At 40.3% G+C, this 27,822-nt stretch overlaps 2 protein-coding genes across 5 annotated transcripts; one reads left to right on the plus strand and one right to left on the minus strand.

Moving 5' to 3' along the window:
* Positions 1-922: 922 nt before the first annotated feature.
* Positions 923-23,505, minus strand: LOC121885103 (nipped-B-like protein B). Of its 2 annotated transcripts, none has more exons than XM_042394249.1 (47): positions 22,211-23,505; positions 20,687-20,835; positions 19,818-19,983; positions 19,277-19,377; positions 17,189-17,297; positions 16,952-17,100; positions 16,504-16,634; positions 16,322-16,412; positions 15,663-16,181; positions 13,942-15,552; positions 13,629-13,724; positions 13,316-13,483; positions 12,944-13,015; positions 12,750-12,839; positions 12,556-12,656; positions 12,382-12,468; positions 12,023-12,254; positions 10,894-11,045; positions 10,709-10,789; positions 10,471-10,571; positions 9,878-10,007; positions 9,697-9,779; positions 9,401-9,533; positions 9,148-9,291; positions 8,963-9,049; positions 8,633-8,844; positions 8,438-8,540; positions 8,243-8,341; positions 7,734-7,880; positions 7,090-7,224; positions 6,897-6,995; positions 6,745-6,798; positions 6,529-6,637; positions 6,276-6,412; positions 5,941-6,081; positions 5,712-5,805; positions 5,261-5,415; positions 5,087-5,177; positions 4,772-4,945; positions 4,468-4,658; positions 4,226-4,333; positions 3,864-4,064; positions 3,340-3,486; positions 2,809-3,203; positions 2,526-2,700; positions 2,167-2,355; positions 923-1,661 (listed from the first exon to the last, which is right to left on the minus strand). In XM_042394249.1, exons 2-47 carry the CDS (start codon positions 20,748-20,750, stop codon positions 1,302-1,304), a joined length of 8,214 nt encoding a protein of 2,737 aa, XP_042250183.1. In that variant the 5' UTR covers positions 20,751-20,835; positions 22,211-23,505; the 3' UTR covers positions 923-1,301. The 2 variants fall into 2 exon arrangements, with proteins under 2 accessions (XP_042250183.1, XP_042250182.1); XM_042394248.1 differs by lacking the exon at positions 22,211-23,505 and adding an exon at positions 21,938-22,049.
* Positions 22,082-27,772, plus strand: mlana (melan-A). 3 transcript variants are annotated; one of them, XM_042394253.1, is made up of 5 exons: positions 22,082-22,154; positions 25,780-25,872; positions 26,223-26,319; positions 26,428-26,535; positions 27,334-27,772. In XM_042394253.1, exons 2-5 carry the CDS (start codon positions 25,784-25,786, stop codon positions 27,400-27,402), a joined length of 363 nt encoding a protein of 120 aa, XP_042250187.1. In that variant the 5' UTR covers positions 22,082-22,154; positions 25,780-25,783; the 3' UTR covers positions 27,403-27,772. The 3 variants fall into 3 exon arrangements, with proteins under 3 accessions (XP_042250187.1, XP_042250186.1, XP_042250188.1); XM_042394252.1 differs by lacking the exon at positions 22,082-22,154 and adding an exon at positions 24,524-24,840; XM_042394254.1 differs by lacking the exon at positions 22,082-22,154 and adding an exon at positions 24,856-25,244.
* Positions 27,773-27,822: the final 50 nt, after the last annotated feature.

Raw genomic sequence — 27,822 nt, forward strand, 5'->3', positions numbered from 1 at the left:
GATTTCAGAGTAAGGAAGTTTCTGTAATGAGACCCCAGGTTACCAGAAATACACATAAGCTGGTTTCAGGTTTTGGTAATGCTCATATAGATCTGAGACAGAAAAAACACACAGGATCATACTAGCAGAGATGAGCATTCCTGTTAAAAGGAGTCCTGATCGGCTTGATTGCATCACATTATTCATTTACACAGAAAAGGTCAGTCCAGTACATGTGGTGCCTGCAACAGTGTACACTTAGGATGAACATTTCCTGTCAGAATGCATAAAGTCTTTATGTGAACAGAGAAATTGCGCAAAGGGCAAAGTCTGAGAGATTTCCTTAAGTTACCTGCCAGCTGCTGCCGTTCACATCCTCAGTCATAATCAACCACTTAAGGAGATAATATTCAGAGGCACAAATAGACCTGTTTTCATCCTTCTCAAGGAGGCAAAGAGCCCCTGAAAATGAATGACTTGAATTTAATCACTGCTGGAAAAAGCCTTCTATGATTTGCTCCACAAACACACACACACACACGTGAGAACCTCACAGTACAGGCAAAAAAAGACAGAGCCCGATGACTTAAAAAATGATGCATTATGCATTGTGATGAAAAAAGCAAACAAAACAAGCGCAAACAAGTAACAAAGACGTAAGAAAAATTTATTGCAGTATTTGTTCCACCAGAAGTGCTGAGGGTCACTTTCTTCTTGCTCTGTGTTCTACTGTATAACATCAAATTCTATATTAAAAACAATATATCTTCCCCTGCATATAGGCATAGATACTGCACTGCTTTTAACATAAGTAAATCATTTCAAAGATACTCCATTACAGTGTGGGAAAACAATAAAATGTTTAAAACAAGAAAAGAAAAAAAAAAAAACAGTTAAAAGTTGTTGGAGCTCAGGTTAAGTGAATAAATCCATCTGGTGCTAGTTTAAACTCCAAAAACACTTTATTAAGAACATCATCAATACACTAATTTCCAACATTCACTTTATTCTTTTTTTTTTACAGAATTATGTTCAGATATAAACATGTGTTTAGTTAAACTATGATACAGTGGGAGTAAAAATCAAACAACCGAGTTGCTGCACAACAGCGAAGGAACTCCCACACAATGTTTTCCCAAACATTTCCTTCTTGTGTTTTTCTTGTGTTTAACTTAAACATGCCCATGTTTCGAACAGATCAGTGTTCACGGTACTTTTCCTCTATCGCGTCCTTAAATATAAAGAGGTTTTGTCTTCTCTCTGTTTGTAACATACTGGATCCACATTGGTTTGGCTGTGAAGGGTTTCTGTCTGTCAGTTGATTAACTCTTAGTCCCCTCCTTGGCGGCGTATAGCGCCCGTAACGTCTGTGCCACTTTATTTGTAAGCTTGTGTCCACTTGTCAAGGAGATTTTCTTGTAAATAATGTCTGACTCCTTGATCGTGTCAACCCAAGGCACCTTTTTGCGACCATCCCGTTTCTTTGCTTCAGCCCAGGGCCCAGAGTAAGTTCCAGACATCCAGTGTATACTGTAGCCACTTTTGGTCTTCTGGATGACCCTGGCAATCTGTGGTCTGTCTTTGTATTTGGGACGGCAGATGGCAATGACATCCATGGCCTCCACCTTCTCATTCATGTGACCTGAATCCTCTGCGGAATCCCCGCCTTTCCTTGGTTTCCGCTGTGGATAAAAATCAGTGGCATGTTAGAGTCTCCAATATGAAACCTTTTTCCCACAGGAAGCATCACATTTCCTTTCATGTTGGGTTAATGAGGGAACAGTAGCCGCAGTGGGAACACCAGCGGAGTTAATCTCAGTGCAACAATGAGGAAAATATTTTTATTTTATATGGTCAACCCATATGAATTGCTCATTGTTTGGACAGTATGTGCTGATGCAGGTCACAATTTTGTACATATAACAATATTCTATTCATGTTATCTTTTTCTTCTTATGATGGACTGTTGATATGCCAGTTTCCCCCTTGTGACTTTCTTCTTCTCCACATTTTTTCAAAGCAATGAGTGTCTTCTGTTGTGTATCTTAAATGTGATATCCGAATGACCTCACTAATGCCGAATATGAACAGTTTCTATGCAGAAGTAGTGTGATTACGTGAAAGGTGACGCGAAAATCCTATGAGTAATCACCACCCCATATTTAAACTCCTTAAATATATTCTTACCGCAGGAGGATCTTCATCCTCACTGTCCTCATCATCTGACTCCACTGGAGCAGCATGATTATTGTGGTTGTGGTTCTGGGGTTTTGGGCCCCTCAGCAGCGAAGAAATGGCTTTGTTTCTGGCATTGGCACTTGCTTCGCCCTCCTCGTCCTCTTCATCACGATCCAAGTGCTCCATCAGTACCTTGAACTATGATAAAAGAAGGCGTTAAGTCAGTCAATACTTGACATTGAATGACAAAAAATACAGTAACTGGCATCGTATGGTCTATAAAAACCTTCAAACCCCAAACACCTTGTGTGAGACTGGAAAAAAACCCTCAAAACATTCTGAATGAGGAAATGCTGAGAAATGCTTACATCTAAATACTGTTTCACAATATTCCTCTTGATCTCGTAGCTGAGATCTCTGTTGGCTAGATCACCCTTCAGGAAATCCAGCGTCTGTCGAGGGTTGAAGTGCACCTTAGATTTCCTGTTCACTGCCTTGTCGTACACTTTGGCAGACTCTGTTGGCGAGTACTTCTGGATTTTGCTGTAATGCCAACAAAAAGTTCAGTTAAGTTTAGGTCATGTAAACAACTGCACAGCTAAGAAAGAGTTAATAAAACATATGTCAACCGGTATTTTTGATGTGGCCTACCTGTCTGAGAAGCCGTATAGATTCTTCAGATGTTGTTTGAGCACAAGCAGAAGCAAGATGCCTTGTGAAGCACTGGCAAAGTCCAGCAGAGGGTTTGGGTTTCCAGGGAGACGGTCCATAATTGCATCCTCATCTTCCATTTCGGAGTCAGAGTCAGTTTTTTTTCGCCTGCGGACCACCTCGTCATCCTCATCGCTGCTGCTGCTGCTGCTGCTGCTACTGCTGCTGCTGCTACTGCTGCTGCTGGACTCGCTACTGCTCTCCTCCTCATCCTCATCATCCTCAGAGCTGTATTTCCTCCTCTGAGGCTTCTGCTTCTTCTTCTTCTTCTTCTTCTTCTTCTTTTTTTTCGGCTTCGTCTTCTTTTGACGCTCAACAGGCTCTTTCAGTAAAGACTACGCAGAGGACAAAATCACTCAAATACAGACCAAAAATACAGTGGATATATTACGCAAGCTTGGATATTCATCTCATGATAAACAAAACAAATTATGAGTAAAAAGTCATACAAATTAAAACAAAGCTTCTCACCTCCTTGAAAGACTGGAGCAGGTTGCTACCAGAGACAGACAGGGTAATATCTATATGGTGCATGATGAAAAGAGGTTCCTCCTGGGTCTGGAAAGGGAAGCAGGCCAAGTTGTCTGCTATGAACAGCAGCATGTTCACCTCTGTTTTCTGCAAAGGACAAATTATATAAAACATCCATTGTTTAAATTAACTGTTCATGACCAGCCTTTACGACACAAGAATATTGTCTGCTTTCTGAGCACTGATCAATTCACTCACTGATTCACACATGAATTGGGCCAAATGATGATTTGTATGACCAAAATTGTCATGTATTCTGTGTCTATTGCTGTCCCTTCTGCCACTGACAAAGTCGCATCAGCTCAATGAGCTCAAAGACACCCAACTTCTTCATGCCATGCTGCCGGATAAACAAATTTATCTTCGGACCCACTTTGAGAAGCAAAGTTGAAAACGAGTAAATGGGTGGGTTCATAGTTCAAGATACACAAACCTACACATTTGACGGACAGAAGTGAACTTACAGAGCTGTCATCGAATAGGTTGAGCAGGGAAATGAGAAAAGCCCGTCTGTGTTGTCGGTTCCCACGGACCATGGTGTAAAGATGAGAACAGAGGGCCGAGTCTGTGTCTTCGTGCCGAACACCTCGGATTACTGCGTTTTTGGAGCCAACTATGGCCTGTTGTACCTGATGAGACATCTTCAACCCTGCGACGGCTTTCATCTGTCAATTCACAGAGAGATACGACTCAGCGTGTAGATAGAATGATAATGTTTGTGATTATTTTGGTGAAGCCTTCGTTTTGAACTACAATATGTTAATAGATGAGCAGAGTATGTCATTAATTAAAATTCTCTCTCTTCTGCTCATCATCAATTACTCACATGGATGAAGCCAGAATATTTCTTGTCAATCTCCACCAGCTGTTGATCGGCCTTGTTCTTCATGGTTGGCTCAGGGTCTGTTCCCATGGCAATCAAGTAGGGCACACACTAAAAAAACACAAAAATCTTGTGATGCATTCAAGATAACAGTGTCGTGTGATAAAAGAAAATCTTAAACAGGTCTTGCTTATAAGAGGTACTATGTATTTTAGTTTGGAATGCCAGAAAGACTGTGAACTTACCTGTACAGGATGGATGAGGCCCTGGCTGAGAGTCAGTATAATGACATTCAGTGCAAAGTGCCGAACAGTGGACTGCGTGTGGAAGAAGGACTCCAGCACCTGCTTCAGGTAAATCTGCATTATGGAGCTGCTCATGCCTGACGAGATGTCCCCCATTTCCTTCAGATCCTCTTGCTTGGCTTGGTTCTTCCCTGAATGAACAAAAACATCCTCCTGATCAGGCTGCAGATGTTCTACATGAACGTGCATTAACTATAGAACACAGAGTGATAATCACAGGCAGAGATGGATTTGTTAAACTCACATTCACGGTCAGCCTCCTGCATTCGAGAGTCCTCTTCCTGCAGGTATGTCTGCAGGTTTTTTAGCACCTGGATCTTCAGACTGACCAAACTGTTTTCATCTGATAGGGTATTGTTATACAGAACCTTCACATCCTGCACAAACATGAGCTCTGGGTGCATGATGAACTGGAAGCCTTGAGACAATGGAAATAATTTAAATGCAGATGTCATTACTGAAGAAGAAACAGGCAAATAAAAAGATCGGAGCTGTGAACAACACATGACAATATACAGTGATTACATCTTATGTTAAACTGAGATGAGGTGCAATATACCTAGACCTATGATGGCCTTGATCAGGACCTCCTCATCTTCATGAGTGGTGAAGTATAGCAGAAGCTCCAACACTTTGTCCTTGATGACAATCTAAGAGACAGAAACAGAGTCATCAAAACAGGTTCCACAGCAGTTTTGCGTACAACATTTAAGCGCTGAGTGCTGATGTCTACCTTGTTGGCGCCTTTGAACTCCTCTTGGTCAAAATCAAAGTGTCGACACAGAGCCCCAACGGTGAACAGTGAGCGCAGGAGAGTAGGTTTGTTAGTTACCAGAGTGGAGCTGTTGGGGTCCTCTTGGTGCTGGGTCTTGAGTTTTGCCAGAGCTCCTACAAAATCATACACACAATTGCTGCTTTTATTCTTCTAGCTCATACAATGAACTTAATCAAAGAACCTGGACAGTAAAAAAACATTTGGTGTGTGTTCAATGCTCTAATTTATCTTGATTTGAAAAGAGATGAGTATGAGCTTTACATGTAACCATTCATTTGAGGTGAATGGAAAGGCTCACAATTACAAGCCCTATGTACTATTAATATTGATTTTAGATGAATTTTCAAGCCTTTTCCATTTCAAGTTATATGACATTTCTGATTAGACTAAGAAAAGTACATGGCCTTACCATAGTAACGATTGAAACAAGCCCAAACAAACTTGTAGTTATGTGTGACCTTGTTCACAACAGCACCAAGACAGCTTACACAGTGTTGTACAACCTGAGAAGCAAACACAACAAATATTATGATACACATATTATAATACCGTGTGCTCAGAAAAGTAGTTTCACATCTGTGTTGTGCATGATTTTGGAGAACTATCTTTGAAAGCTATAAGCTGTAATTGAGACTGACAGTCATGCCGTATTTGATGATGAGCTTCATCAGGTCTTCTTCTATGGTGGTGAGGAAAGTCTCACTTGGTTGCTCCATCAGAGGCACGACCAGCTCCAGGATCTTGGCCACGTTACATATCACCATGAAGTCATTTTGAGTCTGAAATGATAATACCGAAGAGTTGTAAAATAACTTAGTGAACAACTCTATTGAACACTTGTGTTTTCATTCACCTGCCACTAGATGAGCCCATAGCACAACATAAAAGTAGGTGTTCATTACTGTCTTTCCTCCTACTTTCAGGGAAATTAAAAATGATATACTAATACTCAACAAGATGACATGGCCCTTACATTGCACTTGGTGGTCAAGTAGGGCTGCATAGTCATGGCATGTTTGACCATTAACTGTGGTCTGATCTTGCTGAACAGGTACAGAGTGGTGACACATGCTACCAGACGACCTGAGCTGAGTCCTTTGTCCTCACAGTCTGAAATGCAAACACAGAAAACGTTCAAATTGGTCACAGCACGTTAATGTTTAACACAAGATAAATATCTTTGTTAGCAATCAAACGTGTATGTTTATTTCGCAAAATGCATTTACCTGCAAGAGACTCCTCATATTTCAGTATGTGTTCCACTAGATTGTCCACCAACTGAACGCAAGCTTTCTTGGCAGGTTTGTACGAAGCGTTCTCTTCTGACTTCAGTAGCTAAACAGTTACAGGACATACGGCAATCAGATAAAGTGCGAAACAAAATATTAACACAACAGCTGCTGTTGAGATATAAAAATATTCATACAAGTTGAACAGCTTACATTTTGGAGAAGCTGCTCAAACCAGTCATAGCCTGAATCTTTACATGCCAACACCTGGGATGAAATCAAAACATGAGACAAGTCAGATTATGTCAAACATCAACATGTTACTGGCGCATTCATGTATTTTCACACATCCGGATAGTACGCACCACATCTGTGATGTTCAGGATCTTTCTGGTCATGGCATCTTTGTCATGACTGGGTGTGGGGGTGAACCAGAGTTTCTGGAATGTCTCATTCACCAGTTTCTGCAGGGTCAAAGATGTTTAGGTATATTAAAAATATATTAAAAGCTAGAATCTGCCACTTGTAGGAGGCTTTTGCATAAAAACAAACACAAACCTTGATCCCCTCCTCATCATTGACCCTTCGGATCATCTTGACACACATCTCAGTGATCTTGTGGAAGTCTGGCTGCTCCAGGCAAATATCCCTCAGGATCTTAATGACTCTCTTCCTCACGCTAATACCTGTGTCCTGTGTAAAGACAAAATGGGTACAAGGACAGTTCAATAATGACTTAAAATAAAGTGCCTCTTTTAGTTATTTTGAGAATTATGCTAAATTTAACTTAATCTAATAGCAAAATATCAATTTGTTAAGTTATAAAAGTGATAAATTAATTTTTTTCTCAAATTGCTGCACTGTTATGAGCATTTTGAAATGCATGTTCAACTGCCAAATGGTTGCAGTTCTTCATTTGATCTTTAGGTGGCAGGGTGGGGAAAAGAGGATTTAACCTCAGCTGAACTTGTGCACTTCAAATGAACTTTTAGGTCAGAGTTTAAAAAAGTAAAGGGCAAAGTTAAGCTCGAGCCTGCTTTATGATAGATGTGGCTTATTCATTTCCACAAACCCCTTAGAGGGCACATGATGTGACTGAATCAGTTTAAATTTTTATCACCAGAGCAGATCCTGTGTATGTTACCTCACAACCTCACAATCAGGTGTCAAACAAGGTGAAGAGGGAAAGCTTAAGAAATTACCAATATCCTTTCAATGAGCATGTCATAGTACTGCTCAATGAGCTGAGGTCGACTTAGTACAAAACGGCCAAGGAGCTCCACAGCAGCCTCTCGCACACTGGTGGAGTTGTCCATGAGGCGACAATGAACCCCACGCTGCATATCCAACTGAAAAACAAAGATTGGACATCAGTCAAGCACTTTATTTAACATTATGGCTGCCTGTGTGACTGCAGTGAACTAGCACAATTGCCTGATTACATCACAACATTATTGTCTGTTGGCTTTAGGAAACTGTAACAGGCATTTTTCACTATCTTCTGATATTCTATAAACCAAATAATCAGCAGATTAATCAGTATTGAAAATAATCATTATCTGAGCAGCAGCAGCTTCAGTCAACCATCAGGGTCTACAAAGGGTCAGCGCTGAGTGTAGGTCACCCGCATTTTGGCAGTGATGAGAGCTCAACACATGTTGTAGTCACTGTAGTTACGCACGTAAAATGGAAGAAATTCTGCGTAATTTACCCGTGCCAGAATACTTGGATCCACCGCCACTACCTCAGACAGACACTTCATGGCTTTAGTTCTGACTGCAATAGCACTCTCACCAAGAACTCTCAGAATCTATACAAAAACGGAAAGAAAGAGAGAGGAAAAAAAGTTACTGACAGGCAATATAATATAATCTCCCTCTTTTTTATGTGAAATGATTCCTCTTACCTGTGATAAATAAATATCAAAGCTCTGTGCAAATGGCCTCATAGAGGCCAGATATCTGACAATCAGACAGGAGTCCTCATAGTCTACTGTGTTAGAGTTTGACCTGAAAGAAAATCAAGAAGACAGTTAGGATAGGTCAACAGGTCAAACAGCATAGCAAATTAGTGCAGTGATGCAGAGAGTTGCAGTATTTACGTCAGAGAACTGAAATGCGATCGTGAAGTCTTGATGATCTTGCGGAGGAATTTCTTTCGTGCTTCTGCCCTCAACATAATCTCCCCAGTCGAGTCAACATCCGTGGAATGACCTTTCCAATCATCATCTTTATCATTTTGAGACTTCACCGCCTTCTCTGCCTCAGTTGTTGTGTCCCTGTACCACTGGGCGATGTAAAACTTCCTGGCAAACTGGATGAAACAAATACATGAATACTTAATGAACAATGAACATTTTGAGGTACATTATACAGAACTACTGTATGTATCATGCAATTTTCATTGTGGTGTATGAAAATGGAACACTCACCACTAAAGATGAGTCTGTCTCGATGTTCTCGTCTAGGTAGTCTAGCAAGGCCTTCTGGAGTTGCTGGATCTCATCATTGCCTGGACTCTGTAAGGAGATCAATAAGCAAGGAGCATCTCAAAAGCAGTTCGACAGCGCTGTTAATTTAAAGGGTGTTTAAATAATACTATAATTATCATGTCTACCTCTTGGAGGATGCGGTCAATAGCCTTTTGGTCCATGTTGCTAGTGACAGCCTCTTTACGAAGGCGAGATGCGACGGTGCCGAGGTAGTCCAGTGACGCCACCCTGAGTGCCATTTCTGTCTGCTTGTTACTGAACTGGTGCACCTGGAGCACAGGATAAGGAGGGGGGACGTTGCACCAAAACCATAAGTAGCTGTATCTGTTTCACGAGAAAATAACTGATGACAGATTTGGACTGAATGATTCTGCTCACCAACAGCCGGCCCAATAAACTGAGCAGCAGTTCAGCTGCAGGCCACTCAGGCTTGTTGACTGTAGACAGCAGGTCGTGAACAAAGTTCTCAAACAGAGGCCTGTAGTCCTCTTCTCCCTGCTTACTGCCACACCTGACACATACAGAGTAATAGTCAATACAATCTTTTAGAGTAATGTATTTTTGAACATTGAACCAGTTAATATGACAGCCTATTCTGCAGTATAAGCTGGTACTGTGGCCAGGATGACACTTGACATACATGCTGTGAAGTGAGAGTGGGAAAAATGACTTACTTCTTGAGAAACACTGATAGGAAGTTCTGAGCTGTCCTCATGGCCGTTTCATAAGAATTTGTGATGAAGACATCTTTATCCACCTTAAAAAAAACAGCACCCAATATGTAAAACAATTTCTGAATCAAAACATTAGTCTGATAAATATAGTTTAAATATTAGTTAAATCCCTGGTCCCTACCTTCTTACTACGTTCATCATCTACATCCCTCTCAGAGGGGAAGTGTACCACACACTGGATGAGCTGAAGAACCAGGGCTGTGACCATCTGAATATACAAAGGCTCTCCATCTGTATCACTGCTGTTTAGCCTGGTGGATGGGGAGTATGAGACATAGTTAACTAAGCAATGCAAAGGTCGTCAATAATAATTGCTTTCATTTATGCCAACTTTAAAGATCCCCTCCAGACATGTTTTAAGATGTCTTAAGAAGATGTCTCCTACTTCTCTGTAAAGTCCATTCTCAGTGTTTGTGCACTGGAGGCTTCAAGTTTCCACATCACACTTTGTGTAAGCTGCATACTGGACCACGATTGGCTCCAAACTAGTTGTGATGTCACAAATCATACTTGCAGGTACACGCCTTCAACTCAGATTTAAAATGAGCACAGAGAAACTTTTCACTTTCAGCAGATGAACGTGAAAACAGCCTCCTAATGTCTGCACATACATCATTCTGCACAGTGAAGCTCGAACATCAAACTGGTGGAACAAGAAGAAAGATACATTTTTGCGTGGATTGAGAACTTAATATTCACTTGAGATGTAGTTACCGAAAGTTCCTGAGGCTGCGTTTGCTAGTAGGTAGTCTAGCCAGGGAGGTGAAGATCTCTTCAAGAATGAGCTGCCTGTGCTTCTCGTAACGAGAGAACACCTGAGGAAAAGTAAAATGCAGAGCGCTAAATCAAAATATAACAATAGAGATGTTGTGCAGGAGTGTGTCATAAAAAACAACAACAATCTGAAGCAATAGCATAGTTTACTTCTAAAACAATACTAAAATTGACTTACCGCCGTCACAAGTGTTATGGCACACAACTGCAGTTCACTGACATTCTCCACAAAAAACGGTGTAATACCAAGGGTGGACACCTAAACGTGGGCAACAAAAGCAGTCAGATATGCTACAGTTTTAAAGTCAACGATGAAATGAAGTCATGCATTTTGACGACATCAACCCAAATTCAGAATCTCACCTGAAGAATTGTGGTGTCAGTTAGCAGCTGGATCTCAAGGAGCTCTGAGATGTTGCTGACAATGTCACACACTTTGTTGTAGAGCATGACAACCACCTTCTGCTTATGGGTAGAACATTTCGCTCTCTTGGCCTTTGAGTTATGCAGGCCACCTTGGAGAGTAAGAGAAGGAGAAAGTAAAAGATAGGATGAAACGTAAGTAAACCACTTCATTTTTAAACACTTCATTTGATAGAATAGTGTTTAAATGTGTCAGATACTCTGTAGACATGCGACTACAAAAATATTCTATGGTCAACTTTTCTTCCCCAACTTTAGATGATGAACGTGTCTTCAAGAATTTAAGGTGCAGTATATCAAACCACTGTGACATTGCACTAACAACAGTCACTTCTGGGTAGACAACTGGCAGTTGATTTGAATTGCAGAGACATGAAATCGACAAACTTGTTCATTTCTGTTGTAATTTCCAGCCGTAACTGTAGCGTTTAAAGATATATAGTAAAACACAGTGGTCCGACCTATCTGATGTTTCTGCTGTGCTTATTTTATGTACTGTGTTGCTTTGCTAGCGTCTTTGATGAACCAAATCTACCCAATAGCAACATCTCACTGCTGCTCGGACAAACTGATAGCTGCCTTTGTCATAGTAGGAAGCCGCCTTACCATTGCTTTACTCATTTATACTTATTTATGCTCACTTTTAATTACTTTTACTACTTACTGCTTATACTTATTTACATTCGCTTTTTTGTTTACTTTTTTCCTTGCTTGAACTGACATATATTTTTGCTCTGCCCCGTTAAATTGTATGTACACAGGGGTTTTCTACCCGGAAGTTATTGTAAACAAACATTGTGATTGGTTCATACATTTTTGTTATTAGTCAGTCCCTGAACGTGCTGAAATTTCTTTCAAGTTTGATTGCTCAACAAACTTATAAGAACTCTGTTCCCACGCCTTCAGCTATAATTAGTACACATAAATGTAAGGCACAATCAATTTTTAAAAATCTAACATGCATAAAAAAGCCTAAAGACTAAAAAGCTTGTCAATTGTCAATTAAAAACTGCTTCTGGAAAGCAATATTAGTCTACAACTTAGAAGAACAGAATAAAACTGTGCTGACCTCCATGGGGATCCACTCTGTAGACCGGGTCATACTGAGGGTACAAAGAGTTTTGCAGATGAAACTTGGTGTACTGCAGCACCCTCTCAATCACATCCTCAATGTAAACAGCCTTGGGCATGCATGGGGATGTCATGATGTTGAGTGCAGTCAGACAAGCATCAGCAGACTTTGTCACCCGCTCCATGATCAGGTCACGCCACAACCGCTCCTCATCCAAGGAATCATTACCCTACATATTCCAAAAGCAATTAGTAAAAGAAAAAAAAAAAATCAAACAAATGACACAACTTGCTGAAAAGCTCTTCTCAAAAACTGGGTAAATTAGGTAAAATAATAAAAGCAGGCTAACAACTTACATGATTCATTAATGTGGAGAGTTTGACACTATCTTGAATGTTCTTCTCCAAGATATTCACAATTTTCACCAGTTTATCAGATGGAAACTGTGGATCAAACAGATTATTGGTTACTTTCGCAATAACAGATAAATATCAACTGTGAACATGAGTGTAACCATGTGACTCTCTTACTTTGTTAAAGATGCCCATAGCTTTAATCTTAGCAGAGTCGTTGCCTAGCTCACTCAACTGGTGTTTTCCAAGCAAGAGTTCTTCAGGTATCTCATCATCATCTGCGTGAGGGCACAAAGTTATGATGTTGATATTTTTAAACTTATCACTTTGACACATTGAGCTTTGGAAACTGCACCACGTTTCACGTTTACCTGTGGCAGTGAAGTCCACATCCTCAAGGCTCTCAAGAATGTTGTCCACACTGGCTGTGAATCTCTTAAATGTGGAAGAGTCCAACTTTTCTGTTAAATAAATGTAAACAGATTGATTAATAAAAATATAGAGTTCTTATGTTATAACAAAATCAATTAATATTATGATAGAATTCAAAGTGGTAAACCAATACCCTCTAGTGTCAGCTTGGAGTCGTATGTCTTTCGGTTTTTCTGTTTTTCCTTTTTCTTCAATTTTCTGGCAACTGAATAAAACAAAAACACATTTGTCAAATCTTTTGACAGCAACCGTTCAAGCACTGAATATTTGATAGAGAAAGACTTGGTGTAGTACTTTAATTATCCTGGGAATTGGTCTGACTGATCATGAGTTTCAAATAACAATAATTTGAACGGCAGCCGTCAGAAACGAGACTCCTAATATGCTTTTGTTGTCCATTTTGTAAAGGTGAAAGGGAGAGAAAATCACTTTGCTTCACAGAGACATTTAACCTAACCAAAACATTTTTTCTTGTCTGCCCGTGCCTATGCAAAAAAACACTCACCATCACTTAGGCTTGGTGGTGGAGAACTTCCGTCTGAATCGTCTGAGCTCTTATGGCGGTGATGGCGAGCGTTATGAAAACCTCCGCTTCGACGGTGCTCTCCAGAACCTCTCCTTACTTCCTGTTTCCATGTCTTGTCGTGATCTTTCTTGTGCCTTTTCCTTGCGTCTGAAACAAAAAGAGCGACGTTAAGAAATTATTTTTTAAAGTTTTTGCTGAGCTTTAAGTGATTAAATACATAAAATATTTCAAACACTTTTTCTTGTGTTTTTGAGTATAATTATACTACTCTGGTGTGTATATATACACTCACACTCTTTGTCGGAGTCGTCTTCATCCTCTTCATTTGAGTCCGACTCAGTGTACTTGGGTCTCTTACTGACCATGCTGTGCCTGCGCTTGTTTGTCTCTGTAGGCACAAGAGGTGAGTGAGCTTTCAGCATAGAAAAATCTAAACTTCAAAAGAAGATCATTTAATGACTGTGATGGTAACTATTCTAGAGACAGCTGTTTTAAGTAAATAAACAAACTCAGCAAAGTCATATCACACATTTACATCCTCCACAATTCTGTGTACATATTTCATGAGCATGAATGAAATGAAGTAAATCATAAGTAAATCATACCTTTCCCTGATCTGTCAAAAGAAGACCAGTTCCTGGACTTGAAGCTGTGTGCATTCCTGCTTTCCTTAATGATCTTTTTTACCTCATCAATACTTAGTTTCTTAAGCACAACGACAGGCTTAGCTCCTTTGCTTAGGTTCTCTACCAGTGACACTCTCTGCAGCCTGACCCGGGGTTCGCTCCATTGCTCCACCAATTTGTTTGGACATTGGGGATCTTTGTCTTTCCCATCTCGTTTAAATTTAGGAATCACAAAGTTCTTCAGACTTCCTGACTTTCCGCCCAGCAGGTATGCGGGGAACTCGATAGGTTTAGTCTCAAAGGGCTGCTTTTTATACCCGGTTTGGCAGATAACGCGGTCGTCCCCACTTTTCCTCTCTTCCTTTTTTTGGGGGGTTTGAAGGCCGGAACTGTCTGTCCTCTGTCGACCATTGAGGTCAGTGGATTTTCTGCTTCCGTCTTGTTTCACTCTAGGGCTTTCAGGTTTAGTATGCCGGTCAGGAGAGTGTTGGTGTCTGTTGCAGTTTTCCCTTGACAGGATCTTGTGTTTCCTTTCCCTGTCTCTGACTCTCTCTCTGTCTCTATCTCTGTTCTTATTCCTCTCCTTATCTCTATCTTTGTCCTTATCCCTATCCCTATCTCTGTCTTTATTCCTCTCTTTATCTTTATCTTTGTCCATATCCCTATCCTTATCTCTGTCCTTATTCCTCTCTTTATCTCTATCTTTCTCCTTATCCCTATCCTTCTCTCTGTCCTTATTCCTCTCTTTATCTCTATCTTTCTCCTTATCCCTATCCTTATCTCTGTCCTTATTCCTATCTTTATGTCTAACTTTGTCCATGTCCCTTTCTCTGTCCTTATCCATATCCTTTTCTTTATCTCTGTCTTTATCCATATCCTTTTCTTTATCTCTGTCCTTATCCATATCCTTTTCTTTATCTCTGTCCTTAACCCTATCTCTATCCCTGTCCTTATCCCTATCTCGATCTCTGTCCTTTTCCCTATCTCTATCCCTGCCTTTGTCTTCTCCCTGTCTGGAGATGCGCTCTGCCTTGTTCATGGTTTTGGGAGTTTCAGGTTGGCTGACATGGGTTCTGTGACTGTTGTGGTTCTTTTCCTCTTTGTGCCGCGTGTCTGAATGTCTGTCGTGTTTCTGCCGTGGTTTGTCTGGTCGTCTGCCATCTGAGTGCACCTTGCTACTCGATCGGTGCTTAGATTCAAGCCAGCTTTCCTGTTTCTCTTTAGGGGTTTCTGGTTGGACGTCTGGACCAGACTTCCTGGAGTTGTCGGCATGCTGTTTGACAATGCTAGGTCTGTTCTCGACAATTTTATCCACCTTTCCATCTGTCTTTGACTTTAGGCGCCGCAGGTGGTCCTCGCACAGCTGCCGTGCTTCCAAGACCACCACAGGCTGTCCTTTCACTCTGCCAGCTTGCTGCAGATCAATACTGACCATCAAAGCAGGCCGACTGGCACCGTTACTTGCAGCGTTCGTCTTCTTGGGTGTCAACTTGCTGCCAGTGTTGCCCCCGTGAACAGCAGGTCCGTCGTTAGCCTCAACTCCAGGTTCCTGAGGATATGAGTCTTGCTTCCGTTTCTTCAGTGGCTTATCTGCAAAAAAAAAATACTGTAGCTTAGCCTTAATACAAACAGGAACAAACATAGATCATGAAAAAAAATGTAAGAAGGCACAGGGCAAAGGCAGGCACCCAGAAATTCACCTTTATCCTGGACTTCTTTAGACCATCGCTCTCTCTCACTGACTGACTCGCGTTCTATTCTCTCAAAGTCTGCAAGTGCGTCTATCTCAGCATCATCAAACACAACCCCACTGACGACTCCAGTCTCCTTGATATTTGGCTGAACAGGAACTTGCTGACAGTTTGCCTGCTCCTCGGAACCTAACTTGTGTGACAAGTCCTGGGCAGTCCTCGACAACTGATTATTATTATTATTCATCAAATCAGTTTCATGGTCTAGATCTGCACTAGGAGAAGGCTCTCCAGATTCATCTGCGTCTGAAGTCCTCACTCGGGCCAGTTTTAAAGTAAGCCTGGCAGAGTCTTTCAGTGGAGAGCTAACAATGTCATACAAGGTGTTTTTGTCCATCTGCTCATGTTCCTCTTTGCTCCTTTCTCTATGCTTCTTTTTATGGTCAGAAGAGGAGAGGAGCAGGTCAGGTGCTGCACCCAGTGGCACATCGGGGGGATGTGACTGCATGATAAGAGGAGGTCTTGACCCTGTGGAAACAAAAAATATAAATATAAAATTTAAGTTAAATTGGACACCAGAGAGTCTTGGCAAATAATGAATTGTAAAATCTTATTTTTGATTCCACAAAATTAAAATGATTTGATGACTTGTTGCTAAGGCAGCATACATTTTGCAGTCTCTTCGCTCCCAGCAGGGGAACACACCGACTGTGGTGATTTAACTGGAAACGAGGCGGCCCTCGTGGAGGGATCATTCTCCTGTTGAACACAAGACGTTTATCATCACTTTTAACAGTCGGCGTGGGCTGAGGTCCAGTTGATGATATCCTTTTTATTCCCTCTAAATTACCTCATTTCCCAGTCTGTGAGCCATGTTCATGTAGTCTTCATCGGAGTCTGGTCTTGTGTTATGATTGGGGGGGTTACTTGATAGCTGTCCAGAGACCTTGTTGTCATGGATATTTCTGAGACCACCAGCAACTAAAATGGAAAGCAAAATAAAATCCTCAGTCAAACTGTTTGCGACAATGACAACAACTGTTCTGAGGGAACAAGGAGGAGAGTTGGAGGCTTCTTGTTTTAGACAGAATGGTCACATAATATATTAATCAAGATGGAAAAGCACACAGCAATAACAGACTTGTTTAAAGCCAGCAACAGAAAGAAATGCACACAAAATGAAGATTTGACTATTCTGTGATAGTCCTTGTATCAAAGTTTGCTATTTGCTGTGATTCCTAGCAGAGGTGTGGCAGGCAGCTATCGATACATTTCTTCTGATTTAACTTTGTACTCACCTTGCTGAGTCTGCTGGTGTTGAGAGTAACTGGGTGGACTGTACTGCATATAGTCAGCAGGACTCTGAGGAGTATAGGGACTAGGTATAGGGCTGTTCTGCTGCGGTACGAACCGATTTCCTGACCCAGACTGCGGGGATGTAAAGCATCTGTAAAGGAGGAAGACATAGTTGTAATCAAAAGTACAGTACAGAAAGTACTTCTCTAGCATCTGACAGCATACTGGCACAGCCTTACCCAGAGGGGCTTTGAGGGACAGTGGTTTGCTGATAGTTTGATGCTGGACTCCCATGCACCTGATTCTGAGAGATCTTATACTGTTGCATCATCGGCTGCTGCCTTACACCTAGGAAATTAAAAATGGATAGAAAAGTTTGCATTCATACAAACAAAGAGCTGAACATACACAACTCTGCAGCACCAAAAACGGAAACTCAGTGATATAGAATTTCAAATCTGTTATCAGCTACACTTGAAAAAGGTAGCTCAGGTTAAACAAAATACTCAAAAGTGAAATAGAATAACATCTCCAGTGTCTCAAACATCATCTACTCAATGACAACAATGGGTACTACTTTAAGCTGGTTCCAAGTAATTATATTGCATATTAATTTATTACGATACAAAATATGTTTACCAGTTTACTTGGTATACCTGTATAATCTATTACAATCAAATAAATCCTTACTTCCTTTTATCCATATTTAACATTGTGTTAGAGATGTGTTGATTCAGTTACATGGTCATTTTTAGACCTTTGTTAGTGGTGTTGTTGTATTGGATTGCATTATATTGAAAGGTGCGTACTGTAAACTGCAAATGGGGGTGGACGAAACATCAGAAACGCATTTCAATATAATGCTGTCCAACACAACACCACCACTACACACCACTATAATTGGACATGCAGTAGTATGATATGCAATAATTAGTATGATAATGGTATCAATAATCTCATAATCATATTATACTGTGATGTCCTTCACAACAACACTCAAACCGCTGTTACTGTATTTCAACTTTAATCTTGTATACTTATAAATCATTCTGACAGTAAAACGTATCACCACAAAAGCTATTAGGAAGTCAGAGCGATGAAGGAGGAGGTTAGAGCTGCAGGAAAATGGTGAGGGTTTAACAGGGTGCAGGTTTATGTACACACTGTCTGACGACAAGTATGCACTGAGCAGATCTTTGGAGAAGCATTTCACTGGGTCAGAAACACTATGTTCCGACTGCTGGCCAAAACAGCACAAATAATGATAAGCCTTCATGAGACTCATGCATCAGTGTTAATAAAAGATTCTTGATCTGAGTGTGTGGTCATTATCACAAACACTTGTGGTTTCTTTTTTCTGACTACATGCTCATCTTGCAACTGCCAGCACCCCTAACTAGAGTACACGCTGTGAGCAAAGCTTTTTGTTCCCCTTTTTTCTCTTTGGCACAAATAATGATTCAGTATGCAAGTGTGTATGCATACTGTATGTGCTTATTACCTGTAATTGCAAGCTATTGCAGCTGCTCATAAAACTAGAGGGATTTCCTGAACTAAGGTTAAAAAGATAACTATACAGTTGTTTATGGCAATTAGTGATATCCTTGTTGATGACAAAACAAATGCAGCTAAGCTTTTAAAATACATGTTTGGATTTCATGTCATAGAGACCATGTTAAAATATTTTTCTGTGACACTCGCTACTCCAAAATTCACACTGACGCTGGAAGGTGCATTTTTTCACTTAATGCAAAGCTAGGCTAACCGCTTCTGCTGGTCCTCTATCTTTAAGCTAAGCTAGGCTAAATTTGTGCAGAGTGACAACACACTTATCTGTATTTAGTGCATTGCTCTTTATCTCTTGTAACAAAACAAAATAACTTCCAATACTGACCAATTAACTAGCCCTACTGCGCATAAGAAACTTTGAAATAGTCACCTAACAGTCCTTACAAACCTCTGAGTCATGCCAAAGAGTAAACAACACAACTGCTGTCATATCAGGGAAATTACAAGTGAAACTAATAACATAAATGATGGTTCATTTCCAATAATGATTGCAAAACAATGCAGCAATGATAATGTTACTGGGTACACCTGTGTTTCACAGGTCTGTTCAACTTTACTTTCCAGCCCTCAGTTTGGGAACCACTAGTGTAGTGAAACTAGGCAAAATAAGTGCATTTGACCCAGGAAATGCTCAGGTGAATAATTAGTAACAGTGGCAACCAAGCATATAGTCACAGAGAGAGCATGCACTGAGCTCAACTGCAGACGACTCAATGTCTCCTCCTTACCACCCCAAACCTTGTACTGGGTTGTCATACTTTTGTCCCTGAAGATTTGGGGGTGTCTGGACAGCAAGGTTTGAAGAAGCATTGGCATATCACCCTCGGGTTCATCATTCCCCAAGTTGTCCTTCAACTCTCTAGAGAGAAAACAAAAGAATAGTCCTCAGTTATATTGCAGGCAATAGCTACCCACTGGCACTGCAGTCTACTTCCTTCCAATCTCAGTTGGCATTTTAAGTGCAGCTTAGACTAGCCCTTCATGATTCTGACAAATCCGAGCATGGGTTGACCTATCTATCTATCCTAGATTCAATGGTGATTATTTAAATTGAAACAGCAATGCCCAACTTCACTTTTAAGTAAACAGTGATGTTATTACAGTGAAACAGCAATGCATAATGCATTTCCAATAACACTACTAACAACCACATTGACGTAACAATTACTTATTTCCCAATTAAAACTCATATAAGAGTTAACACGCCTTTAAAAAACCGTCTGCAGTAGCTACTGGCAAACTTTCCTCTCTTCAATAGGTAGTGGAGCAGGCTGTGAAAGACTGGTGAGTGGTACTTACATGTGTTCAGTGGAGACCTGGTTAAGGCTATGTGCCAGCTGAGTCACCAGATTCTCGTCCCGACACACCAGCAGGTTGCTGACCTCTTCAGAGATCCTTCCATTGTAGAGCAGACTCTTAGCAGTGGTGGCAGGGAGAGGAGAAGGCAAGGGCAGCTGGTTCAACACTAAAGGAATGATGGAAAGACAATTTATCTTGGTAGGGAAATCAGAGGAAGCAAGATTGTAAAGAATAATAACATTAAACTGTTTTGAAAAATGTAAGGATGTGAATTTCTTTGTGACGGTGCAGATTAAAAAATGAACATTTTCAAAAAAAATGGATTCAAACTCAGAATACATCCTGTTTTGGTGTCCACAATATTTCAGACCAGAAGAAACATTTTGTGGGCCTCAGAATACATGCCAAAGTTATACATGATAAAGAATATGCTGTAACAGTATAATTAACATGCTGTCTATCCTTTTATCAAAAGGCCTGAAAATTATAGTGATATCAGAGTGACGAAAGGTCCACCAATCTTTGTACATGAAGTTACCCCTTTATTAGATACACTTTTACATTCTAATGCTATCCAGTGCAATTGTCCTGCAGTAAATCATATATTCACAAAGTGTATAATTACACAGAAATTTAGGCCTACAACTTCCCATCTTTTCGAAACATTAGCTGCTTCAACCCTGTCTGCCCTGAAATCACTAGTAGTAAGAAGCATCACAATTACCAGTATGTAGCCCCTGGTACAACTACAAAGCCAATCAAATTCGGCCTGCTTAGCAGTCAAGTATTCCTTGGACTTGCCACATCTTGGTTTGAATGTTAGTGTTTAGGCTGTGTGAACAACATTGGAGAGATGATGTTGCACTTACAGTCTGTCAGGCTAGCAATTCCAGCAAGAGTAGTGATGGGAACATGAGGCATATCACCATTCATGCTGAAGATGAGGTCAAGAGGTCGTGGCAATGCACAGGCTGCTCAAAATCACCAATCTCTTCCTATTCCTCACATGTCCAAAATTCTGCAGAGACAAAAAAAAGTGGCAACAAACACTATTACAGCACTGTTAACAAGGTTGGATGCCATTACAAGCAACACTGTTCTTACAATTATTCATATTGAGGGATGGTCAAATATTTTCCATATATCTACAGTGTACTTCTTCTGGATTGGGGATTTAAAACTGTGTCAGCTCATGAGTGTGCATTATTACAGTGCCAACATAACTGCACTTCTGAGGCAGACAGTTTATGAAGGCCTTATAGCAAGGCTGCTTTGCTTGGGCATGTCTTTGGGTGTTATTGATTCATGCAGCTTCTGTTAACCAGCAGATCCTGATGCTCAAACCATTATGTTCCCATTTTTGGCCCTTTTTGTCCTGTATAAATATACACCTACAGTGTGTGCATTTTTTATAGATGTGATATTTCAACCTGCTGAAGTCGAACATGCGATGGCTGCTAAAACATACAAAAATCAGATATTCTAGCTCTCATGCGAATACAGTGTGTCGTGCATTGCAATTAGACCCGGGTAGCGACAAATCTAACGCTAACTGCTGACATTAATCCTCTAACAGTAATGATAAAACGTTACTATAATTATGTCTCTCTGTGTGTTTATGTCTATACATCTCTTAACCTCTAACGTTAGCTTGTCTGTGGTTTTATTTTCGTTTTCGCAGCTGAAGCTAACTAAACAAAAAACAAAGGCAATTCAAACAAACATGGTTATAACTGAAATTCTTTCTTTTGTTAGAGTGTCAGTTAAGGTTTCCGGGGCTCTGCAAAACACACAACAGCGACATTATCGTTAGCTCATCTTGACACTAGATGCTGACTGTATTATAACTCAGTTATTATTATTTTTGGCGTTGTAGGCACTTGCTAAGAAGACGAGCAACATAAAGACGTCTGTGAAAGTGACTACAATCAACTCGGGATTAGCCGGCTAGCAACAACTGGAAATGTAGCCATGCTAGCTGGCTAGGTATAACGCTAGGTTAACTGGAAGTTGCCGAAGCTAGCATCACCGGGAGTGCATCAAAGCCAGTTAGCCGTTTGTTGCTCACTCTGAGACGCTCCTTTTTAGCATTCGGGTCGTGTATGGGTTTAGATTTTCACCTCACACTTGCTGTGGCCTCCGTCGACGCACCTCTAGCTCACAAAGTGGACCTCGGACTTGCCTAAGGAAGCGTAACCCCGACCCGACGCCAGGGAGGCAGGGGTACAAAGCAAAGACCCCATCACAAATCAAGAATTATCCACTCCCCCCTCCCACTGACTGTTAACGTTCACCAACGGCTGCCTGTGTGCCTGACAACGCGGAGAGACTCGGGAGGTAAACTAATTTGTCTGAAAAGCGGTTGTTATTGTTGAATCTGCTGGCTTATTTACCTCAGGATGTGATGAGAAAGAAGTGGTTCTGGTGGAGGAGGAGGAGGAGGACGAGGAGGAGGAGGAGGAGGGGGAGGGGTAGGATGGCAGCTGGAGCAGGAGAAGAGTCTCTAGCTCCCTCTCCGTCCCACGGTTCAAACAGCTCCTCCGAGTAAACAGCTAGCACAACGGCAGTAATCCCCGTCAGGGGGACTGGGGGGTTTTCATCTTTCCCACGGCGAGCATCTCTGCTGGGAGGGAGAGAGGGGGGGAGCATCCCCTCAAACCGGCCTTTTCATACGATTATCCCCAGACAACGTTAAACGTTTGAGGTTGCGGGTACTAATTAATTTTCGAGAGAACCGGAGAAAAGAGGAAAAAAGGAGGGTCCACGGTCCAATCCCCTCTCTGTCTCTCTTTCAAAATGCCGACCGGAAGAATCGTTAAAAGGAATAACTCCCTCAACCGGTGAGGAGTCAAATCATAGCCTATCAAACGATTGTGACCCTAATAGGTAACCGACTGAGTCCCGTCTGCACCCCCACAACCCGGCGAGGACCTCGGGGATCTTTGTATGGGATCGCGGTGCTGGTTTTGTAGGTGGTTTTCCTACAGTTTTTCGTAGATAAGATTTATATACGGAAATAATTAAATTCAGTAAATGACAAAAGAGATACGTGGCATGTAGGTCTGTGATGTTTACATCTGGTTTTGGAGCTCTAACTAGCAAAACTAAAAGTCCAGCCTTTCCCTCGTTGTTCTGCACTAGCTAACTAAGGTGAATCTAGTCATTTCCATCACAAAGTGTTGAGTTATATGATTTTTTTCTCCTAATCAGGTGTCATTCACTTTTTAAAAATCTGTCTTGTCTGTTTAAATGAGGAATGATGTAGGCTTGACATCACAACAAACACATGTACAATTAGCCAATCAGCTGCCTCCCCACTAAAACGTCCCACTTCCAACAAAACAGAAAGATTACCTGCGAAGTCTCTATCCTCTTTTGTCCTCTCACATGCTCCGAAGTCATCGGAGGAGAATCACTGAGCTTGAGTGTGCATTCGTGTATTAAAACATTCATAAAGTATCTAAAAAACTTCATCTGCATTAAAGTGAATTCAATAAACGTCAGCTTGAGAGACACTCAATTTTATAAGTAGGTTTTAGTCTCCCTCTTGTGGAGAAACATAAAACGTTTTTGCAGACAAAAGCAAACTTTTGCTGTCTCTTGCCCCCTTTCTTGTCTTCTAGCCTCCTAGTGTGACTTAAGTGTTGTCTTTTCCTGGTTTTAAAGTAAAATGATGTAATTTTCTGAATTTACCAGACTGTTCTAGCTGTTCTATTATTTGTCTTTACCAACTTAGTCATTATATCCACATTACTGATGATTATTTTATCAAAAGTCTCATTGTGTAAATATGTTGTGAAAGCACCAATAGTCATCACTACAATATTGTTGCAAGATCCATATCAAAGTATTTGGTCAAAAATATATAGTGATATTTGATTTTGTCAGCTATTGTATATAATTGAGAATGAGTCAATGTAACACTCTGACGTTTATTATTGGTTGATAATATCATCAAAGAAACTGTGTGGTTCTGTTTATTTAGGCTGATGGCAGACCTCAGATTTCATATCATTTTCAACTTAGCTTTATAAAGTATGTTTACACTGCAGCATATTAACAACAAAAATATAATAAAAAAGCTTTATTTCCAAATGTGTTGACACTGGTTTTCTTGTTGTTACACATATTACACATAATACCCATACTGGAGGATTGGTAAGATACATACTACAGGAAATGATCAGGATCATAACAAGCATATAATCATTCTTTTAATATTTATTTTTTGAGCGTGACTTAATTTGCCTCTGAGTGAAAGATTATAAAGATAACACATTTCAGCAGTCCTTCCCACTCAGAGCCATCTAATTATTTATTTATTATTTTGTGTTGTCATGTTTTTAAATTAATTTGCTTTTTGTTGTTGATATCTTTGATGTCATAAGTTTAAAATATTTTTTCAACCCCAAAATTCATAATTTTGGACACTTTTTCTGGAGGGAGCAACTCAGACATTGGTGTTCTTTGACTATGCACTGCAATACTTGAATATGAGTTTATATAACCTAATGATATTTCTTCTTTATTTTATGATACAGATAGGCCATAATGCACTTGAGGCATAGATTATTTTCCCCCCAATTTTTATTATTCTTGGGTTTGAAGGTGTGAATAGGCATATGCGTGTACTGTGGCTCTTGGTACAGGACGTTTGTGACTAACAATCCCACACACACACACACACACACACACACACACACACACACACACACACACACACACACACACACACACACACACACTTCAAAAGCCAGCAGCTGACTCCTGGCTGTAGTTTCACGAGTGGATAATAATGTTGCGTTCAGGACCGCGGGGTTTCACGGTAATTAGTCTGCTTCAATGGGTTTAACCATGAGCCTCTAACCCGTGACGGTCATGAGGGTTTTATGCCCCTCTCTGCTCTCCGGCACACTGAAGAAAGATATTTGGGCAGTGAAATAACACAGAGCTCCGAGGACCCGCACTTTTTGAGAAGCCATCCTAACCAGAGGAACTGTCTGCAATCTAATTATCCAATTTGGTAAGATGATAGGTCTCTTTGTCTTTTTTCCCAGCAGAGTTGCCTTATTATAGGGATACTGAAGACTATTTTGTTTTTTTCAAAGAGTTAGCCAAGTTTTCATTGTCAGCTGAACTCCAAATTGCCTTTTATTACCTCATCAAACTGGAAAAATAGATTATGTTGCACAAGGTTTCCTAGCATGTTGCTATAGCAACGGGTGATACTGTCACCAATCAGGATTCGGACTACATTTGCTTGATACTATTCCGACTGGTTTGGCAAAAAAAAAATTTATATATATGTATTCATTTGCCTATTTGCTATCAAAAATGTACATGTACTCACATATTTTTCAAGCATTAGTCAGCCAGTTATAATTGACATATTACTCATTAGTGCCACTATAGCACCGGGCGAGAGAGGTAAATCCTTAGTTTACCTCTATAGCAAATAAGATTGGATGAAAAAACAAAAGGACAAGCGTGAGGGCAGTGATTCATAAAACAAAAGAATACGATTTCATTTGAACAAACAGGACAAGTTGAACTTTATTTGAATTATCAAATTTCTACCCAGCAATTATTGTACGACACTCATAAAACATGGTTTGGATAAAACGTTGGGGTTAAGGTTATTATGTGGTAGGTGAAGTAGCCAGATACACGATACTAAAAGAAACTACTAATTATGAAGAGCAACAACTGTTTTCAGCTTCATGGTGGTTAAGTGTGTCTAAATTGACAATGGGCCTGCATTTGGTTGCTGTATGAATAATTTTGAGTGTTGTTCTTGACAAAGGTCTATTTAGAGCCTTTAGTGTTCAGTACTAGAATTAATTAGTAATTCTAGTGGGCTGTGGGATATTATTTGATCCACTGAAAGAAAATGTGGGCTTGTCAAATAGTTTTAAATACTTGTTGCATTTTCATTTTCAAGTGATTTACCGTTGATTTTCAGTTTGATGAGGTGTAATCGTACAGACGGGATGCCTCGTGGAGACTTCAACATCTATTTTGCCAGCAGCAGGAGGGGATATGTCAGAGTTGAGGAGTATGTGTATCTATTTTATTTTAAATTCAGCAAAGTATATAAAGCTTTGTGTATTCTGACATAAGTCATGAATCTATATAATGCTATACTGTGGTGAATACCATAACTGATATGTCTACATAAGACATAAAGTCATAAACTAATGTGTTTCTCTATGTGTAACTATATTAATTCTACAATCACTATCACTCTATAGCTGACCCTCATATTTTTTTCAGTACAATATGATACGTTCCAACACATTCATTCTGAAAAGTAGTGAAATATGGTCATGCATCCTGAATTTATGATTGAATTAAGTGTATTGCTCAGTGATTGTTAGTTTAAGTGAATTGTGCTGTGCACCACAGGGCGGTGGGCATAGCTCTGCTGATGGTCATCCTGGCAGCTCTTCTCCTCCTGGGCTGCTGGTATTTCAAGAAAAGGAGCGGCTACAGAATAATCAGGGTGAGACCGTCCTTCCTTTAATGAAGCGAAAGTTTAGCAATCTGACTAATAAAAGCAGGTATTGAATGTTTCTGCAAAATTCCTTGCTCATCTTTGTCTCCCCTGCAGAGCCCCAGGTCTGGGTCACCAGGTTACACAGGAGGCCAGTACTCAGAGGCTGGACCCTCAGCAGATAACAAGATGGCTCTCACTGACTTCGGCAGCTTCCGACCAGTGGTGAGGGACAAGCAGTTACCTGATGACTGACTTTACTGATTTTCCATACCCTCCCTGTCCCTGAGTCAAATTGTTTTAATGTCAGGAAAGAGATAGCAAATTAGACAGATGTGATGTAATTCTTTTTTACTTGTATATATATATATATATATATATATATATATATATATATATATATATATATACATATATATATCATTTCAATACATCACCAGTCAACAAACTCGTGGGCAGACTCATAGTCTGTACAACCCAAAGTCCATGACAGAGGATATTTGTTTAGTACAAAGCCTCAGGGCTCTGAACACAGTGTCGAGCACGTGAAGCTGATGCAATAGATTCCTGAAGGAGAGATTATGATGTCACCAGACCAAGGGAAGGTATTAAAAATGTTTCATTCCCAAGGGAGGTATGCGTCTGTGAGTGCGGGAAAAGTGAGGGAAATGGGATCAGATCAACAGCCTCTCATATGACATGAAGTTGCAAAAGCACAATGTCCTTTAAAAATGCCCATCCTTTCCTAATGCAGCAATTACCAGGGTTCAAAGAAAAGAGCCTTTCAACCATGCTAGACCCATTGTTCACCTCACTGTTACAGAGACCAAGATTGTTTAAACCCACGGAGCTTTAATTTCAATTCTAGTCAAGTGCTTCAAGTTTCCAGATATGACGATGAATGTGTTAAAATGTATGACAACATTCATTTTCAGTTGTATAATCGTGATGGAAGTCAGTGTGTGGGAATTTTTGCACATTTTCAGCTGTTTATATCTGGATGTTTGTCCCACTCTTCACCAGGTTCCTAATGCTCCTCCAGCCTATGAAAAGATCTCCTCAGGGCCGCTGCCTCCTCCTTATTCCCCCTAAAGGACTTCTGTAAAGCACAGACATCTGGAGAAGAAAGGAAAATACTGGATAACATACTCTAAACTTCATCTGTTGTTTGATGATAATCTGATGCCACTGTCAATATGGTCCCTAATACTTTGTAGCCAAGTATACCCGTAGGTGAAAGTACTGTATCTCTCACTTTGTAAAATTATTCACATGCATGAACACAATGTACATAGGTTGTTTCAATAAACAATAAAAAGTGATTTCACAAGGACCCTGTGTACAAGGAAGCAGCTCAAACACATTGTTGGGGACAGTTGCATTGTTTATTTCCATGCAGTAACGTCCACATTTGTTCAATGAAAATGTACCTAGTAAATATTTTTGAAAAATCTATATGGTAAAAATAAATAAATGACTTCAAAACATTTTATATGGGCTCAAACATGTAGT

Source organism: Thunnus maccoyii, chromosome 19 (assembly GCF_910596095.1).
Source record: "Thunnus maccoyii chromosome 19, fThuMac1.1, whole genome shotgun sequence".
In the NCBI taxonomy this organism is placed as follows: domain Eukaryota; kingdom Metazoa; phylum Chordata; class Actinopteri; order Scombriformes; family Scombridae; genus Thunnus; species Thunnus maccoyii.

Excerpts from the sequence above, each read along its gene's own strand:
- LOC121885103 (XM_042394249.1), bottom strand. The coding sequence starts at position 20,750 with ATGAATGGTGATATGCCTCATGTTCCCATCACTACTCTTGCTGGAATT. Across the intron at positions 8,845-8,962 it reads AGACAGACTCATCTTTAGTG|TTTGCCAGGAAGTTTTACAT; the intron begins GTGAGTGTTCCA and ends TGTTTCATCCAG. Across the intron at positions 7,225-7,733 it reads TGCTCATTGAAAGGATATTG|GACACAGGTATTAGCGTGAG; the intron begins GTAATTTCTTAA and ends GTCTTTACACAG.
- mlana (XM_042394252.1), top strand. The coding sequence starts at position 24,707 with ATGCCCCTCTCTGCTCTCCGGCACACTGAAGAAAGATATTTGGGCAGT. Across the intron at positions 24,841-25,779 it reads CAATCTAATTATCCAATTTG|TTTGATGAGGTGTAATCGTA; the intron begins GTAAGATGATAG and ends GTTGATTTTCAG. Across the intron at positions 25,873-26,222 it reads GGATATGTCAGAGTTGAGGA|GGCGGTGGGCATAGCTCTGC; the intron begins GTATGTGTATCT and ends TGTGCACCACAG.